This window comes from Jaculus jaculus, chromosome 5, assembly GCF_020740685.1.
Source record: "Jaculus jaculus isolate mJacJac1 chromosome 5, mJacJac1.mat.Y.cur, whole genome shotgun sequence".
In the NCBI taxonomy this organism is placed as follows: Eukaryota; Metazoa; Chordata; class Mammalia; order Rodentia; family Dipodidae; genus Jaculus; species Jaculus jaculus.
Genome location: NC_059106.1, coordinates 83653198 through 83673125, shown reverse-complemented (window position 1 = coordinate 83673125; position 19928 = coordinate 83653198). Strand labels below are relative to the sequence as shown.

Genomic DNA, 19928 nt, shown 5'->3' with positions numbered 1-19928 from the left:
AAAAATTGATGCCAATTGGTGTTTGAGGAAATGAATGCAACATAAATGGAAAAGCTCTTCATTTTCTAGATGATCTTCTTTACTACTTTTGCAAGAAGTTATCCAAGTACCTGAAGCAGACTAATGTCTTTTCATAAGTATTTGTTTTATTTATTTGAGAGAGAGTGAGTGAGTATGGGTGTGCCACTCATAGGGTCTCTAGCCACTGCAGACAAACTCCAGATGCATGTACCACCTTGTGCAACTGGCTTACTTGGGTACTAGAAAATCAAATCTGGGTCCTTAGGCTTCACAGGCAATTTGCCTGCCTGTGACTACTAAGCCATCTCTCCAGCCCGCATAAGTATTTATTGTAGCATTTAAAGATGTTTTTTCAAGTTGGAATAAAACCAAAGAGTATATTTGTATCATAATAATCTTTTTTGGTTTTTTCCAAACTTTATCTGGAGAGAAAGAGATGGGGGGCCAGTAAATATCACCTGGGCCTCCAGTTAACTGCAAACAAAATCCAGACACGTGCCACCTTGTACATCTGGCTTATGTGGGTACTGGATAATCGACCCTGGATCCTTAGGCTTCATAAGGAGTGTTGTAACCACTAAGCTATCATTTCAGCCCATAACCTTATTCCTCTGCATTTTGAAAAATATTTATTGTCTTATTTGTGAGGGAGAGAATGAGCAAGTCCTTTAGCCATTGCAAATGAACGGGAGATACATGTACTCCCTTGTACATCTGATTTATATGGCTATTGTGGGATTGAACCGGGGTCCTTAGGCTTCACAGGCAAGTACCTTAACCAGTAAGCCATCTCTCCAGCCCTCTATGATACCATTACTTTTGTTTCAGACTCTTGAGATTTGGAGTCATGGACAGTAGTCTGTAGAGAGGCTATATGTCTTCTATGAAGAAGAATCATGGGTTACCCACAGATTCTTTTCCATTAGTATTAGATTATTTCAAGTTAAGTTGTCCCTTTACAGATCCTGGCCATGAGGTTGGATGCCTCATCTTGCTGAAAAGAGACACTGGACCTAAATGGCGCAGCATGACTTTGTTCCTGCTTGGCTAAATTTCTCAACACCACAGTCAGCTAAGGTACTCATTCTCCATATCTATAGTAACTAATCAGATACCAGTTCTTTTCATCCCTGGCTGGCCTATGGCTTGTATTTTATAGTTTCCTGCTGGGCATTATTGTTGTTCATACGTTTGTTTTTAATACATATCCCACCTTTTAAACATGTTTGCATAGGCTTATTACCATTTTTAAAATTATTTGATAGAGAAGGGCAGATAGAGAATGGGTGCCTCAGGGCTTCTAGCCACTGTAAACAAATTCTAGATTTATGCCCTACCTTGTGGATCTGACTTTATGTGGACCCTAAGGAGACGAATCTGGGTCTTTTGGCTTAGCAGGCAAGTGCTTTAACCACTATGCCATCTCCTCAGTCTTTTATCTTTTTTTTTTTTAATTATTTATTTATTTCTTTGAGAGCGACAGACACAGAGAGAAAGACAGGTAGAGGGAGAGAGAGAGAATGGGCGCGCCAGGGCTTCCAGCCTCTGCAAACGAACTCCAGACGCGTGCACCCCCTTGTGCATCTGGCTAACGTGGGACCTGGGGAACCGAGCCTCAAACCGGGGTCCTTAGGCTTCACAGGCAAGCGCTTAACCGCTAAGCCATCTCTCCAGCCCAGTCTCTTATCTTTTTTTTAAATAAGGTATCAGTAATTAAGCAGTCCACATCAGTGTGTACTGTTGTCAGTGTGTTTATTTCGTAACCTACCAGGATTTTCTCATAGCATGCTTTGTGCTTTTTGTATTAGCTACCATACATGTTGAGGATAAAATATAATTGCTAACCCATTCTTCAGTGAAGGATGGTATGGGTGAAAGTGAAATGTACTTTTAGAGTGGAGTTGGATATACTTGTTGAACTACTATCTGGGTCTCATTGTTTTTTTTTGTTGTTGTTGTTTCGTTTTTTGAGACAGGGTGGGAGAGACCGGAGTGTCATATTGCTACTTAAAGGCAATAATTACCTAATTTTGGAAGAAGTGTGTGTTACATTATGGGTAACAAATGTAACAAGTAGTTCATATAATTAAAGTAGATCTAGTCACATTACATAGAAGAGCAACCTAAATTATTGATGAAGGAACCTATTGGGAAACAGTAACAGTGAATGTACTTCTCATTTTGCCAACTAGTTAATACAAAATTAGTAATCTCAAAAAAAAAATAGGCTTGGGACTGGAGAGATGGTTTAATGGTTAAAGTGCTTGCCTGCAAAGCCTAATGACCCAGGTTTATGACTCTCCAATTCCCATGTAAGCCACATATACACACAAGATCACACACTCACCTGGAATTCACTGTATAATCTCAGGGTGTCCTTGAACTGTCAGCAATCTTCCCAACCCTTCCTCCTGAGAGCTAGGATTAAAAGTATGTGCCAGCACACTCGGCTTGCTTTGAGGAAGGTTCTCCTGTGTAGTCCAGGCTGTTCTCAAGCTCAACAATCACACTGCTTTAGCCTTCCAAGTGTTTGAATTACAGGCATCTGCATATCTAGCTATTGCATGTTCTTTGAATAACTGATGCAGAGCATAATAATAATAATATACTGAAAGAAACTAATATCTACTTCACACTTTTTGCTTCTGTATAATTATATGTATATCATAATAGTCTCCTACAACCACCTTTGAAAAACACGGAGAGCACCTATCCCGTGGAGAAGGTAGATTTGGAATAAGCCGTCGTCGACATAATTCCTCTGATGGCTTTTTTAACAATGGACCTCTACGGACTACAGGAGGTGAGCCATTTCCAACTTTAATGACTAAGGACAAACCTAGGTTGGATGTGCGTCCATAATCTGTAATAGGATCTTTTGAATATAATTCTCAGATTGATTAGTAGTCACTAGACAGTTTCTACCTCTTAACATTTTTATATTGTCATGAGTTACCATTACAAATGAAAAGTTCATTTACAAATTACCTTTCATGGACATAGGGATTTAATCCTAGGTTAAATCCTCAGCTCTACCAAAAAAAAGGAAGAAAAAGTAGAGGGTGGGAAGAAGAAAGGTGGGGGAGGGATTTATCTCAAAGGAAAGATTTACTAAGTGATTTCTTTTTGTAGATTCTTCTCCTCCTCTTCTTCCTCCTATCTTTCTTTTTTTTTAGAGCCTTACTCGCCCTGACCTTGAATTCATTATGTAGTCCCTTGAACTCACATGGATCCTCTCCCTCCCACGCACTGAGATTAGAGGCATGCACCACCACACACACAACTTTGTGTGGATTTCTTTCTTTTTTAATATATATATTTTAATATATTTATTTGATACAGAGAGGGAGAGAATGGATTGCCAGGGCCTTCAAGCCACTACAAACAAACTCCACCTGCATGCTCCCCCTTGTGTATCTGGCTTATGTGGGTCCTGGAGAGATGAACCAGGATCCTTTGGCTTTGCAGGCAAATGCCTTAAGCGCTAAGTCATCTGTCTAGTCCCCAAAATATTTTAGTAATAAAAAATTCAGGAAGAGCATGACAGCACATACCTTTAATCCCAACACTTAGAATTGAACCAGGATCCTTTGGCTTTGCAGGCACATGCCTTAACTGCTAAGACATCTCTCCAGCCCTGTGTGGATTTCTTTTCTTTTTTTCAAAAATTTTAAAAAAATTTGTTTGTTTACTTGAGAGTGACAGAGAGAGAAGGGGGTAGAGAAAGAGAATGGGTGCTTTACTTTTTGGTTTACTTTTTATTTATTTGAGAGTAACAGAGAAAGAGGTAGAGAAATGGGCACACCAGGGCCTCCAGCCACTGCAAACGAACTCCAGATGCATGCTCCACCTTGTGGGTCCTGGGGAATGGAACCTCAAACCAGGGTCCTTAAGCTTCACAGGCAAGTGCTTAATCATTAAGCCATCTCTCCAGCCCCTGTATGGATTTCTTGTATCAGAGGTCCCCTAAAGACCTTTTGGCAGTGCCATAAACCCAAGCAGGAAGCATCTGACATTGTTAATTTTGAATTTGAAGCTAACAAACAACCTAATATGTTATTTTTCTTTACTATTTGAGATTCTTGGCACCAACCTTCCCTGTTCCGCCATGATTCTGTGGACTCTGGTGTCTCTAAGGGAACATATGCTGGAATCACAGGGAACCCGTCTGGGTGGCATGGCTCCTCCCGTGGTCATGATGGCATAAGTCAGCGTAGTGGAGGTGGCCCAGGGAATCATCGACACTGGAATGGCAGCTTCCACTCCCGGAAAGGCTGTGCCTTTCCAGAAAAGCCATCTGCAGAGATTAGAGATGAAAAAAAAGAAGACAAGGTGGAAAAGTTGCAGTTTGAAGAGGAAGACTTTGTAAGTATGACACTTTTAGTTGTATACTTAAAACCCAACATATAATGTATTTAAAATACAGTGCCCTAGAGGCTGGGGAGGTGGCTCAGCAGTTAAGGTTCTTACTTGTTTGCAAAGTCCGCTGTCCCAAGTTGAATTTTCCAGGACCCATGTAAAGCCAGATACAAGAAGCGGTATGTGTCCAGAGCTCAGTGGCAAGAGGACCCTGGCCTGCTTGCTCACATGCATAGACATATACAAATAAGTTTATAAAACAAGCATACGTACATAACATTGTTAGAGATATTACATAGAAGAGACTAAGTAAATTCAGATTATTATTTTTAGAAGAAAGCAGAGCTGGAAAAAATGGCTCAGGGGTTGAAGATATGTGCTAAACCTGACACCTCAGGTTTGATTCCCAAGTAGTACTCAAATAAAGCAGCATACACAAAGTGCACAAGCATCTGAAGTTCATTTGCAGTGGCGAGGTCCTGGCACATCAGTTCTCTCCTTTTCCTTTCTTCCTCAAATTAAAAGTGTGTGTGTTTGTGTACAATTTTTATTGATTTTTTTTTTTTTTTTTTTTTTTTTGCTTTTTGGGTTTTTTCCCCTCAGTTTTTTTCGAGGTAGGGTTTCACTCTAATCCAGGCTGACCTGGAATACACTATGTATTCTCTGTGGCTTCAAGTTCATAGTGATCCTCCTACCTCTGCCTCCCGAGTGTTGGGATTAAAGGTATGTGCCACCGGCTATCAAACACGTATTTTTTAAGTTTCATAAGGTTCAGAATCTCAGTGTAGTTATGTAAAACTGTACATGTTAAAAGTCTTTGTTGTCAGAGGGTTGTTATGTTGTTGTGTTTTTTGTTGTTGTTGTTTTATCAAGGTAGGGTCTTGCTCTACCCCAGACTAACCTGGAATTTACTGTGTAGTCCAGAGGGGCCTCAAACTCAGGGAAATCCTACCTTTGCCTCCTAAATGCTGGGATTAAAGGCATAAGCCACCATGCTAGGCTTTTCTGTTGATTTTGTCATAAGTTTTAAAGGATCAACTGAGTTTTCCTGTTATCTAGGTAGTCTTGATTCTGTTAGTTTTTTGTTTTTTTTTTTAAAGATTATTTATTTATTTGAGAGGGACAGAGAGAGAAAGAGGCACATAGAGAGCAAAAGAGAGAATGGGCACGCCAGGGCTTTCAGCCACTGCAAACGAACTCCAGGCGCATGCACCCCCTTGTACATCTGGCTAACGTGGGTCCTGGGGAATCCAGCCTCAAACCAGGGTCCTTAGACTTCACAGGCAAGCACTTACCTGCTATGCCATCTCTCCAGCCCACAGGTTTTTTTTTCCCCCCATTTAAATCAAAAGTAGTGTTAACAGGCTGGGGGATAGCTAAGTAGTTTAGGGTGCTTACCCATCAGGGCTTCTTGCCACAGTAAATTGAATTACGGATGTAGGGTACCACTTTGTGCATCTAGTTTTTTGAGGGTCCTGGGAAATTGATCCTCGGCTAGCAGGCATCACAAGGAAGCACCTCTAACTACTAAACCACCTCCCCTGCTCTTGGGCTACTGTGTTACATAATTCAACTCTTAATATTACTGCATTCAAGTTCATGTTGCTGGTAGAAATCACCCAACCAAGAGCAGCTTGTGGGGATAAAAGTACAGGCTTGAGGGGGAAGTTCCATGATGGCAGGGATAGGGCATGAGCAGAGTATAGACATCATCCCTGGCAAAAATAAGGTGGACAATAGCAACAGGATAATGTGCCAGACACTAGCAGGGGGAAACTGGCTATAATACCCATAAGCCCGCCCCCAACAATACACTTCCTCCAGGAGGCATTAATTCCCAAATCTCCATCAGCTTGGAATCTAGTATTGAGAACACCTAAGTTTATGGGGGACACCTGAATCAAACCACCACATAGCCATTCCAGCAACAGTTAATACTTGAGCCAGGCATGGTGGCTGCATGTACCTTTTAACTGTTAAGCCATCTCACCAGCCCCCAACTTGTTTAATTTTGAATACAGTAATTATAGGTGCAGATAATTTATAATTATTTGTTAGATTCCATGGTCACAGCTGCTTTGCGAGAAATATCCAGAATGATCAGCTTTCTATATCATTCGTCCATATCCTTTTTTCTCTAGCCTTCTTTGAATCCAGAAGCTGGGAAACAGAATCATCCATGCAGACCTATTAGTACCCCTTCTGGAGTGTGGGGTAAGTAGATGTAGCTTTAAAAAATGTTTTTCCCTCTATTTTGTGTGGTTGTACAAAAAGATGCACATCCAGGCTGGAGAGATGGCTTAGCGGTTAAGCACTTGCCTGTGAAGCCTAAGGACCCCGGTTCGAGGCTCGGTTTCCCAGGTCCCACGTTAGCCAGATGCACAAAGGGGTGCACACGTCTGGAGTTCGTTTGCAGAGGCTGGAAGCCCTGGCGCGTCCGTTCTCTCTCCCTCTATCTGTCTTTCTCTCTGTGTTTGTCGTTCTCAAATAAATAAATTAAAATTAAAAAAAAAAAAAGATGCACATCCTTTGTGCATCTGTTATTACATGGGTACTGGAGAGATGGCTCTGCATATTTTTTTAATTTATAAATGGTACATGTTGTATAGGGTAATGGGAAAACATATCACACACATTTGTATGTATTTGTTGGGAAGAGATACATGTATATGCGTTTGGGTTTGTTTGATGTGGGGTTTTTTGTTTTGTTTTTGCTAGGTAGGGTCTTGCTCTAGCCCAGGGTGGCCTTGAACTCAGTGTTTCTCCTACCTCTTCCTCCCCCACGTTGCTACTGCAAATGAACTCCATATGCATTCGTCACATTGTGCATCTGGCTTATGTGGGTTCTGGGGAATCAACCGTAGGTTCTTAGGCTCTGCAGCCAAGTGACTCAACTGCTAAGCTATCTTCTAGCCTTATATTTTTTTGAAGCAGGGTCTCATTTGAGAGCAGGCTGACTTGGAACTCACTCTGTAGTTCAGGCTTGCCTCAAAATCAGAGTAGTTCTCCTACCTCAGCCTGTAGAATGCTGTAGGTATAGATGTGTGCCACCACACCCAACTTGTCCTTTCATTAAACATATTTCACAGCCAGGTATCTAATTGGAATATCTAAATCTTGGTTGCTGTACCTTCTCCTTTTTGTTAATAAGTATAGCTTTGCTCCATTTTGCATTAGAGGTCCATGGCTAACTCTTCTTGTGGGGCTATTGAGGATATATTCTTTTATTTATTTATAAGTTTTTATTAGCATTTTCCATGATTATAAAAAAAATCCCATGTTAATTCCCCCCCCACACACACACATACACTTTCCCCTTTGAAATTCCATTCTCCATCATATTACCTCCCCGATGATATATTCTTATTTGGTCTACCATATATGTGACTGAGTCTATCTATGCCCTTGAAACATTAATAACATCTTTCTTTACCTGTTGGTCTATTTTTATAGTTTTTCTAGATAGGGTCTCACTCTAGCCCAGGCTGACCTGGAATTCACTTGTTTCAGGATAGCCTCAAACTCATGGCGGTCTGCTTACCTGTGCCTCTCAAGTGCTAGAATTAAAGGCCTGCTCGACCATGCCCAGCCTGTTTATATTTTTATTATCAAATGCTTTCTATACTCCCCTATTCACTACAGTACCCAAATAATATCATTTGGTCTCAACTTCAGATTCTTTGTTGAGACTGTGTTATTCATAGGGGTGACCTTATTTTATATCTCCACTGTTGTATTTAACAGAAAACCCACCTAGTGCCAAGCAACCCTCCAAGATGCTAGTCATCAAAAAAGTTTCCAAAGAGGATCCTGCTGCTGCCTTCTCTGCTGCATTCACCTCATCAGGGTCTCATGCTAATGGCAACAAAATCTCAAACATGGTCCCAAGTGTCTATAAGAACCTGGTTCCTAAGCCTGCACCACCTCCTTCTAAGGTATGATTTGTTGTCAGTATAAAATCTTTATACAACAGATTTGGGAATAAATCAGAAATCCTTTAGAATATAATTTTTTTTTTATTTCCTGTCTATGCAATCACCAGAAGTACATTCATTGCTTATAATATAGTTTTGTACTCTCCATCAAACTCTGCTGTTCAGCTGCCTACTGCATTGGCATCATGTGCTGCAGCTTCTAGCCACTGCAGACGAGCTCTAGATACACACTTTGTGCGTCTGGCTTACATGGATACTGGAGAATCATACCTGGGTCCTTAACACCTTATCTGCTAAGACATCTCCCCTGTTTTTTTAAAAAAAAAGTTTTTTAAAATTTATTTTTATTTTTATTTATTTGAAAGTGACAGACAGAAAGAGAAAGGGAGAGAGAGAGAATGGGCGCGCCAGGGCCTCCAGCCACTGCAAAGGAACTCCAGATGCGTGCGCCCCCTTGTGCAGCTGGCTAACGTGGGTCCTGGGGAAACAAGCCTCAAACCGGGGTCCTTAGGCTTCACAGGCAAGCGCTTAACCACTAAGCCATCTCTCCAGCCCTCTCCCCTGTTTTTACTGTTAGCATTTATTTTGGCTACTACTTTCCTCTTATTCCTTATTCTCCCTATTTATTCCCTCCAGGTACCCAGAGTTTCTGTTGGTTATTTTCTCTAGGCTGGTTTTGTTTAGCACCTTGTCATTTCATATTTACTATTGTCATATGCCCCTGAATTTTGCATTTCTGTAGTTTCCTTCTCAGCATTCTAAAATAATTGAATACTGTTAGTCACATTGACACACACACCTATAGTTCCATCCACTCAGGAAGCTAATACAAGATAATCACTTAAGCCTTGGAGTTTAAGGCCTATGCAAGGCAACATCTACTTTAAAAAAGAAAAAGATAAGGGCTGTAAGGATGGCTTAGCAATTGAGATACCTGCCTGCAAAGCCAAAGGACCCAATATCCATGTAAGCCAGATGCACAAGGTGGTGCATGTGTCTGGAAAGCATATGCAATGGCTGGAGGCCCTGGCTCACCCATTCTTTTTCTCTCTTTCTACTCACTATCTCACTGTCCCATTCTCTCTGTCAAATAAATAAAAAATAATTTGTTTTGGTTCTCGAGGTAGGGTCTCACTCTGGCCCAGGCTGAGCTAAAATTCTTTATGTAGTCTCAGGGTGGCCTCACTCATGGCGATCCTCCTACCTCTGCCTTCCCATTGCTGGGATTGAAGGCATGCACCACCACACCCAGCTAAAATAAATTTTTTTCCCCCGAGATAGGGTCTTATTCTAGACCAGGCTGACCTAGAATTCACTATGGAGTCTCAGGGTGGCCTCAAACTCACGGTAGTCCTCCTACCTCTGCCTCCCGATTGCTGGGATTAAAGGTGTGCACCACCACACTTGGCTAAAATAAAATACTTTGAAAAAAGAAAATAATAAGAAATATGTCTGGTTCCTATCATATGGTTAAATTTTCCTATAAAAAGCCAAATAATAAATATTTTACTCTGTGATTATGTAGGGCCTTTGTGATTTACTGCTGCTAGGCCTTCTCCTTTTTTCTTTGAAGCAGGGTCTCACTGTACCCCAGGTACCTCAGACTGACCTGGAATTCACAGGGATCTCCTTCATCCTCCAGAGTGCTGGGATTAAATGCATGTGCCACCCTACCCAGCTTCTCCTTTATTGGGGGGGGGGTAAAGGGAGAGTCTCTAGCCCAGGCTGACCAATTTTAGGATACCCTCAGATTTATAGCAATCCTAACTCTGCTAGGATTAAAGGGCTGTGCCCCCATGCTCATCTCCTTTCTCTTCCTTCAAAAATGTAAGTATGGGTGTTGGAGAGATGGCATTTGCCTGCAACGCCAGAAGGCCTTGGTTTGATTCCCCAGGACCCACAAAAGCCAGATGCATAAAGTGGTGCATGCATCTGGAGTTCGTTTGCAGTGGCTTTGGAGGCCCTGACATGCCCATTCTCTGTCCCTCCTCTTTCTTACTCATTCTTTTACTCTTCCTCTCAAAATTTTTTATTATAAAATGTTAGCATGAGCTGGGGCAGTTTTTCATAGGTTAAAGGCATTTACTTGCAAAGCTTGCCAGCATATTGTATGTTTCCCAGTGCACACATGAAGCCAGTCTTGGACGCAAAAGAATCCTACATTCATGCCAACTTTTTTTTCCCCTAAAAATTCAGTGAATTGTGACTCTCTACATGGATTGGTGTTAGTGAAAATATAAATTGATTTTGTTTGCCAGGTGTAATAGTAGATTAACTTTGCATTTCATTGCCAGCTGTGTACCTTTATTTTTATTAATAAATTTAACTGTCTTTTATGTTACCTGAGACATTATTACATGCTTATAATTATTCACTTTCAATTTATACTTTACTCCACACAGTGTGAACCCTACACAAGTTTTTAAAATTTTTATGTAGGATTATAACTTAGCCATAGTAGGATAGCCTTTTAAGACGAGTTACATATTTTATGTATTTTTTGGCTTGCATAAATACATATCCTATAGCAGCCCATATTCTGCATTTATGTTTGCTACTATTCAGTTTACCTATTTCAGTGATGCTATAATAGAATATCAGATAAACTATTACTCTTTAGGGTAGGGTTACACTCACAAACTTCTTAAATTAATAGGTTTAGTCCATCTTGTCTACAGAACAATTACAATGGCAAAAACATTAATAGTGCAGTAGGTCGGCCTGATGATGCATGTCTTTAATACCAGCGCTCAGGAGACCCTACCTTGAAAACATTAAGATAAATAAATAAAATAACAAAACTGCAGTTCGTGGTTCAGTGTTCCCATCTTATAGTACAAATTCCATCAGAACTGGTATCCCAAAAACACAAAGTGGCCATGTGAAAGCCATATGCATTCCTGGACCACAGCACAAGTCACTATGCTTATACTCCTCTCCTCCTAGGATCTCATCAACACATTCTTAGATAATATTGTGGGCTTTGTCAACATTGTAACCAACCCCATCATAGTGTCTGTGTTATTTCATTGTGGTTATGGCTATTCTGAGGGGTGGAACAAGGCCAGAAATTATTCTTGAAGTTCATCCCATCCTCTTGAATCCTTTTCTAAAGTTTTTTTGTTTTTTTTCTTTTAATTTTTATTTATTTGAATAAAAGAGAGTAAGGCAGACAGAGAATGGACATGATAGGGCCTCCAGCCACTGCAAATGAACTCCAGATATATATATGCCACCTTGTCTGGTTTACGTGGGTTCTGGGGTAACAACCTGGGTCCTTTGGCTTTGCAGGCAAGTGCCCTAACAACTAAGCCATCTCTCCAGCCTACATCTATAGTTTTAATCAATCCTTGTATTTCTGTCATTTTCTTAACAGCCACTAAACTTTATCTTTTTTGTTTGTTTGTTTATATGTTGCCTTGTAAATAGGGTAAAGAATGCCAGGTGTAGTTGCACCTACCTTTAATCCCAACACTCTGGAGGCAGAGGTCACTACATAGTGAATTCATGTCAGCCTGGGCTAGAGTGAGACCCTACTTCGGGGACAAAATATATATAGAGATATTTTTTTTTATTTTAGCCGGGTGTGGTGTGCACACCTTCAATCCCAGCACTTAGGAGGCAGAGGTAGGAGGATTGCCTGGGTTCAGTTTCCCATTATCCCCATAAAGCTAGATGCATAAAGTGGTATGTGCGTCTGTAATTAGGTATCTCCCATAAACTCTTATTATTTTGAATGCCTCTGTTTAACTCATCCTTTTCCCTGCTGTCACGAAGCTTTCCCTCGAGACTGGAAGAAATCCCTTCTTTCCATCTGCTGCTTCTACTCTGGTGCTGCCCCTGCAATGCCAAGTTAACTACATCAGGCAGCCATCTACTGTAGTGTTACAGTTAGATAATTAGAATGAAGCTGAGCAGAAATGTAGGTGTTGTATTGCATGTAAGGCTGACAAACAAACCTTTCTTATGCTACTGTGGTAGAAGGACACACGTTTTGGCTGGAGAGATCACTCAGTTAAGGCACTTGCTTGCAAGGCCTGATGGTCTGTGTTCAGTTCCCCAGTACACAGTCACAAAGTGGTGCATGCATCTGGAGTTTATTTGCAGTGGTTATTTTATTTTATTTATGTATTTGAGGGAGAGAGGGAGGGGAATGGGCACATCAGCACCTCCAGCCACTGCAGACAAACTTCTGACACTGTGGGTCCTGAAAAATGAAACCTGGGTACTTTGGCCTTGCTGGCAAGCACCTTAACCATTAAGCCATCTCTTGCTTGCAAAGCCAAAGGACCTCAGTTCAAATCCCCAGTACCCACGTAAGCCAGATGCACAAGGAGGCGCATGTATCTATAGTTTGTTTGCAGTGGCTGGAAGCCTTGGTGTGCTCATTCTCTCTCTCTTGCCTTCTCCTTCCTTCCCTCCCTCTCTCAATAAAAAATATTTTTTAAAAGTCAATATAAAAGCTGGGCGTGGTGGCGCACGCCTTTAATCCCAGCACTTGGGAGGCAGAGGTAGGATTGCTGTGAGTTCAAGGCCACCCTGAGACTACATCATGAATTCCAGGTCAGCCTGGGCTAGAGCGAGACCCTACCTCGGAAAAAAAAAAAAGCCAACATAATAGTGATAATTATACTTGATTGGCTTAAAGATTAAACAATATGTCAAAACACCTGATGAAGTGGTAGTGTGTAAATTTAATTTCGCTTCCTAAAGCTTTGGCGTTCTCTTTAATACCCCTCATCCAGGAAAGCAGCATGGAAAGGAATTTATTTTACTCATACCCTTTCTCCTTTCATTCTTGGAAAATAAGACATTTTCCATTTGATTCAGTCCTGTTCTGTTGACATGAATCATCTTTCTTTGTTGTTGTTGTTGTTGTTTGTTTCATACTGTGATAGACTCAAATAATGGGATATTCTGGCTATACTATGCTAACATAATAGTTGGAGCCATGGTCCTAGCCCACAAATCTGAAAGGCCTCTGCTTTGAACCAGGATTGTCCAGCCTGTCATTGCCATCAAAATTCCTAGAAAACACCATCTTCCTAACATGTTTTAGAAACTTAACAGTATTACCAAAAATTTTTTGAGGGGCTAAATAAATGGAAATAGTACTTTTCAAATTTATATGTGGTCTAAATGGTATCTCAAATTCATATATGCAATTAAATGCTTTTAAAAATGGCATAGTAAAGAAATCTTTCAACTGTCTATTCCATACCTGTTCACAGCTATGGGAATAGTTGGCCATTCACTTTGATTTCACAAGCTAAGCTCCTGTTTGCATGGTTGTTTTGACTGTCCTGTTCTTTATTACCAAATAGCCCAATGCATGGAAAGCTAACCGAATGGAGCACAAATCAGGATCCCTTTCCTCTAGCCGGGAGTCAGCTTTTACCAATCCTATCTCTGTTACTAAACCAGTGATACTGGCTGGTGGCACAGTTTTAAGCTCTCCCAAAGAGGTAAGTGAGAAGTCTACAATTTCTTTTTTTTCAAATTCTGATTTCTAAGCTAGGTGTGTGCTTTAGTTCCAGTACTCAGGAGGCAGAGGTAGGAGGGTCATTGTGAGTTTGAGTCCAGTCTGAGACTATATAGTAAATTCCAGGTCAGCCTGGGCTAGATTGTGATCTTAACCTCGAGAAACCAAAATAAACAAATGAATAAATAACTGCTAAGCCAATGCTGTGGTCCTACAAACTTTTCAAAATAGGGCTGGGGAGATAGATTTAGTGTTTAAGGTGCTTGCCTGCAAAGCCTATGGACCCACGTTTGATTCCCCAGAATAACATAAGCCAGATACTTGTGACACATGCACACAAGGTCACCCATGTACACAAAGTGGTACATGCATCTAGAGTTCAATTGCAGTGGTGTAGAGACCCTGGTAGAGCATTCTTTCTCTCATGAAATAAATAACAAAATAGTAATTTTAAGCCTTGTATGGTGGCACATGCCATAATCAGCACTGTGAAGGCCAAAACAAGAAAAATACATACCACCCTGAGCCACATAACACCTTCACAGCCAAAACAACCAAAGTTGTCATTCCCCTCCCTGTTTGCCTACTCTCAGATCCACAGTGTGGAGTGTAAGTGCAGTACTATGTCTCTTGCAATCATGCTTACCTGACAGTTACTCCTTTCTCTGTATCACTAATAAGCAGCAAAAATAGGAAATAGCTGGATGGTGTTAATGTTTTATAGATACTAAAATTGGAACATATTAGGCCTAGCATTCTTGTGGTTTCTGTAAAAAGATTAGAGTGGGTTATATAAGCCACTAGTCTTTATTATGAAAGTCCTATAAAACATAAGCTTTTGTAATTTTTTTCCGAGTCACTAGTCCAGACTTACTTGGAACTCACTCTAGCCCCAACCTGGCTTCTAACTCACTACAGTCCTCCTACCTCAGCCTCCATATTGCTGGCATTCAATTCCTACATCCCCACAGCTTGCAATTTTTTTATTTTTATTTTTTTCAAGGTAGGGTCTCATTCTGGTCCAGGCTGACCTGGAATTAACTCTTGTCATCTTAGGGTAGCCTTGAACTTATGGCAATCCTCCTACCTCTGCCTCCCAAGTGCTGGGATTCAAGGCGTGCGCCACCACGCCCAGCTCGCATTTTTTTTAATAGAATTGAGAGGGGCTGGGCAAGGTGACACGTGCTGGAGGCAAAGGTAGGATTGCTGTGAGTTTGAGGTAGAGCCTCATTTTCCTAGCCAAGGCTGACCTGGAATTCACTAGGTATTCTCAGGGTGGCCCTTGCTGAGTGCTGGGATTAAAGGTGTGCGCTACCATCCATGCCCAGCTAGTTTTATGTTTTTGTTTGTTTTGTTTGCAAAAGCCAGAATTATAAAGTAGCCTAGCTTTTCTAGAAATAAGTACCATGTAAAGTGACCCAAAGAATCCCAGTTCTTGGTTCTTTGCTATCAGGAACAATCTGTTTGTGGTATTTACGCAGAGTCCTTCAAGCACTACCCCTCCAATTGAGATCAGCTCCTCTCGTCTGACCAAGTTGACCCGCCGAACCACCGACAGGAAAAGTGAGTTCCTGAAGACTCTAAAGGATGACCGGAATGGAGACTTCTCAGAGAACAGAGACTGTGACAAGATGGATGATGTAAGAGCATAAGGTTTTTCTGTGTAGTATGTCTATTTTTGTTTACTGGGGAGATGGCTCAGCAAGTAGGAAGGAACAGTTGCTGTGCAAGCATAAGGACCTGAGTTCAGTCCTCTGCACCACATCAAAATATATAGGCATGGCCACATAGGCCTGTAATTCCAGTGCTGAGAGGAACAAAGACAGGAGAATCAAAAGGAGAATCAAACAGGCTTGCTAAGTCAATGAGTCTTTTTCTTTTTTTTCAAATTATTTTGCTTTCCTGAGGTACAGTCTCTAGCTCAAGCTGAACTGGATTTCACTATACAGCCTCAGGGTATCCTTGAACTCTTGGTGATCCTCCCAACTGCTGGGATTAAAGGTGTTCACTACCATGCCTGGCTGTTAATATTAAACTATTTACTTAGAGAAGTACAAAGTTAAGAAAAGGAAAATAGATCCGGGCATGCTGGCACATGAATTTAATCTCAGCACTCTGAGGTAGGAGAATCACCGTGACTTCCAGGCCATCCTTGACAACTACATAGTGAATTATAGGTCAGCTTGTGCTGAGCAAAACCCCACCTCGAAAAACCAAAAAAGAAAGAAAGGAAGAAGAGGAAAGGAAAATAGAAACTTCCATGTGGTCTGAGAACCCACTTGATGGGTCTGAAAGGAACATACGAAGAGAGAGAGGAAGCCGGGCATGGTGGTTCCCTCAGAAACAAAGCTTGTCAGCTCTGGTACAGTTCCCTAGTGTCCATGTAAAGCCAGATGCACAAAGTAGTGCATGTTTCTGGAATTCATTTGCAGCAGCAAGAGGTCCTGGCATGGCCATTCATATTCATTCTGGGTGGGTGTCTTTCTCTCTAATAAATACAGATTGTTTTTAAAAAACTTAATTTGTTAATGTTAACCAGCCTATGTCCATCCTTTGTTTTCTTTCAGTTGGAGGGCAAAAACACACCTGAACCAAAGGAAAATGGGGAAGAAAGCTGCCTTCAGAATGGTCTTGGTCTTCCCATTGTGGAAGAAAAAGAGGTCCTCTCACATTCTCTGGAAGCAGAGCACAGGTAAGTGAGGAAAGAATAAAGAAACTGAAAAGTCCTATGCATACAACCTCTAATACAAAGTAACCATCTTTCTGGGCAACTGGATGGCAAGTGAAGCATACCAGCCATATCAGTTCCTTCTCAGAAAGGAGACTTTTATGCAGAATAACTGCAGGTGTTGGTGAAGTTATGAAAGGGACACATAATGCAGATGAAATTGAAAAGGGGAACTTAGATAGATGCAGAAATATGCTAATTTGTTCACAGTGCTTTATATGATCTTGTTTTCTGCTACTACTTCTCCCAGTAGCTCAGTTTCTCCTGTGAAGAGCCTCCATTTAATTACCAATAAAATAAAAAAGAATTTTGTTCCACAAGGAAGAAGAAAACAGAAGTTTTCTTCCTTCTTTTCCTGCTAAATTTTCGTATTTATGAGTAAGAGAAAGCCTCCCTGGATTGCAGGCTTTACGAGCAAGCGACTTTAACCTCAGTTTTCCCTCAGCAGGCATTTTCTTTTGATTGTAGTGGACTGCACAACTAAGCCCACTGGTATCACATCATCTTTCCCTGTCCTTCTGTGTCCACCAGGTTATTGAAAGCAATGGGATGGCAGGAATATCCTGAAAATGATGAGAATTGCCTTCCTCTCACAGAGGATGAGCTCAAAGAATTCCACATGAAAACAGAGCAGGTATGTCCTGAAATTTCCTTGTAACCCAGTTAAGCACTCAGAATCTAGGTAGCACTTGACCTTAGGAATCATTTTAGTGTTTGTTATTTTTAGTGGGGAGGAGGCTGGTGTTTTTCAAGGCAGAGTCTCACGTTATAGTGCTGGGTGGCCTGGAACTTGCTATATAGACTTGAACCTGTAGTCATCCTGTTTTTGTCCTTCTCAGTCCTGGAATTAATCAGCTTGCTCTTCCGTGCTGTCTAGGAACTGTGTATAAATACCACATTATAAATGTAGAGGGTATAAGACAATCAAAATCTCCTATAGAAAATAACATGGCCCTGGCATGTATTAGCATATTGTAAAAGTAACAGGTTTTTTGAGGTAGGGTCTCACTCTAGCCCAGGCTGACCTAGAATTCACTATGTAGTCTCAGGGTGGCTTCAAACTCACAGTGATCCTCCTACCTCTGCCTCACCAGTGCTAGGATAAAGTTGTATGCCACCATACCCAGCTAAGGCTACATTTTAAAATTAAAGAATAAAAGAAATTTTTTCAAGCTTTACTAGCTTACTTTCTAGGTAAGTCCTTGTGTTAATCCCTTTCTCATTACTGTGACCAAATATCTAATAAGTACTTTAAATGAAAGAAGGGCATAATTCAAGGCTTAATCATTCCATCATGGCAAGAAAGGCATGGCAGCAGGAAGTTGAGGCAGCTGCTCACATTGAGTGACACAATAAGGTCTTAGAAGGACTCCTAACATTGCTTCTGCATTCAAAGTGAGGCCTGGCCCTGTCCAGTTCACATGGGTCTGTGGAGTCTGTGATGAGCTTTCTTTTTTTCTTTCTCTTCTAAATGCAGCTGCGAAGAAATGGCTTTGGGAAGAATGGTTTCTTGCAGAGGCGCAATTCCACCCTGTTCTCCCCATGGAGAAGCACTTGCAAGGCAGAGTTTGAAGACTCAGACACAGAAACCAGTAGCAGTGAAACATCAGATGACGATGCCTGGAAGTAGGCATAGAAATGCTCACAGTTAATCTGACCCAGTAAACTCAGCTTATCTGTTTAGAGATATAAAAAAGGAAATTGTTCTTTTCCTTTTCTTATGTTGAATACTTTGTGCACAAGGGAAATAATCATATCCCAAAGAGAGAGCAATTGTCTTGCTTAGCTTTTGTTGTTCTTCCCTGTTAACTGCTTAGTTGAGAGAAGTATGTGTGGCAGCGTTTTTAAAGTACACACGGAGAACATGTGGGGCGATGCACACGTGGGAGCTGGCAGTGCAGAGACACAGAGGAGACACTGGTCTGCCCGACAGCTTCTATACTAGCCCTCGGGACACACCCCATGCTCAAGCAATCATTGTCAATGACAAAGTGACTATTGAAGTTATAATTGTATTAAATTAATGCTAATAATTTGGATATTTTATTTTTGGCTGCTCGGGTAACGTTAGCCCTTAACCAAGCATATGTGGTTTTTGTTTTTTGTTTTTTTTTTTTTTTTTTTTTGGTTTTTGTTTCTTTTTCTTTTTTTGGGTACAGCTGTAAAATATTTGGATATAGGAAATGTTGTTATTCTTGCAGCCTTGATATTCAGGGTGGATTGTAAAATATAAATTTTTGTGAGATTTCAAAGATTAAGATTATTTTGATAACATTATTTACAGATTTAAAGATGTGGTTATCACAAGTCTGTTGAGGGGGAAAACTACTGCATAAAATAACTAACTTGGAATAAATATTTTGCATCAGTTTGGATTGTCTTGTGTAAGAAGTACATTTTCTTTAAAATAAGAGAGTTGACCTGGGCATGGTGGTGCACACTTTTAATTCCACACTCTTGGGCCAGAGAGGTAGGAGGATCATTGTAAATTTGAGCCACCTTGAGGCTACCTGGGCTAAAGCGAGACACTATCTTGAAAACCAAAATTAATCAATTAGAGAGTGGGTTCTTTTGAGGCAGGTGACAGGGACTCACTCTAGCCTGGGCTGGCCTCAAGTTCATAGTGCAATCACACCTGGCTAAGTGATTCATTTAAAAATTATAACTTTGGGGAGGAAGATGGAAAGGTCCATACCATGTCACTCAGCCTAAAAGCTAGGAGCCACAAAGACAATAGGAGTCTTTTAAGATGGGCGTGGTTTACTCGCCTTTAATCCCAGCACTTGGGGAGACTAAAGTAGGAAGATAGCCATGAGTTAGAGGCCACCGTGAGACTACTTAGTGAATTCCAAGTTAGCTTAAGATAGAGTGAGACCTTATCTCAAGAAATTAAAAAAACCAATATTGAGCCAGGTATGGTGGCCTGCATTTTTAATCCCAGCACTCAGGCATATATGTAGGATGATCACCGTGAGTTCATGGCCACCCTGAGACTACATAGTGAATTCTAGATCAGCCTGGGCTAGAGTGAGACACTACCTCAAACAACAAAAAATTTATTTTATTACCCAGTATGGTTGGTGCATGCCTTTTATTCCTAGCATGTAGAGGCAGAGACAGGAGGGTTGTTGTCAGTTCTTTATTTAGGAGTGGAATGAGAGTGGGCATACCAGGGCCTAGTGCCACTGCAAACGAACTCCAGACACGTGCGTCACTTTGTACATCTGGCTTTATTTGGGTGCTGGTAAATTGAACACAGGCCTTCAAGCAAGATTTTGAGTATCCCACACTGGCCTAAAACTCACTATGTAGACAAAGCTGACCTTGATTTTCTAACTTCACCTCCTGAGTGTGCCACTTTACCTGGTTTATTCAGTGCTAAAGATTGACTCCAGGCATGCTT

The 19928-nt window shown here is 41.0% G+C and overlaps 1 protein-coding gene and 1 pseudogene across 4 annotated transcripts in view; one reads left to right on the top strand and one right to left on the bottom strand.

Annotated features, from left to right (window-relative positions):
* The window catches only part of Gpbp1l1 (GC-rich promoter binding protein 1 like 1), a 37847-nt gene extending 18947 nt beyond the window's left edge, over positions 1-18900 (top strand). For 3 of the 4 annotated variants that reach the window (XM_045149600.1, XM_045149599.1, XM_045149601.1), the window contains exons 3-12: positions 984-1098; positions 2695-2824; positions 4100-4386; positions 6522-6594; positions 8125-8315; positions 13640-13780; positions 15279-15437; positions 16365-16489; positions 17057-17159; positions 18003-18900. In XM_045149600.1, the coding sequence (XP_045005535.1) occupies positions 1039-1098; positions 2695-2824; positions 4100-4386; positions 6522-6594; positions 8125-8315; positions 13640-13780; positions 15279-15437; positions 16365-16489; positions 17057-17159; positions 18003-18155 (1422 nt within the window). In that variant the 5' untranslated portion in view covers positions 984-1038 and the 3' untranslated portion in view covers positions 18156-18900. Of the gene's footprint in view, positions 1-969; positions 1099-2694; positions 2825-4099; positions 4387-6521; positions 6595-8124; positions 8316-13639; positions 13781-15278; positions 15438-16364; positions 16490-17056; positions 17160-18002 lie in introns of all 4 variants that reach the window. The other variant, XM_045149603.1, reaches the window with a different exon arrangement.
* LOC123460915 lies at positions 10988-13056 on the bottom strand (annotated as a pseudogene).
* Positions 18901-19928: the final 1028 nt, after the last annotated feature.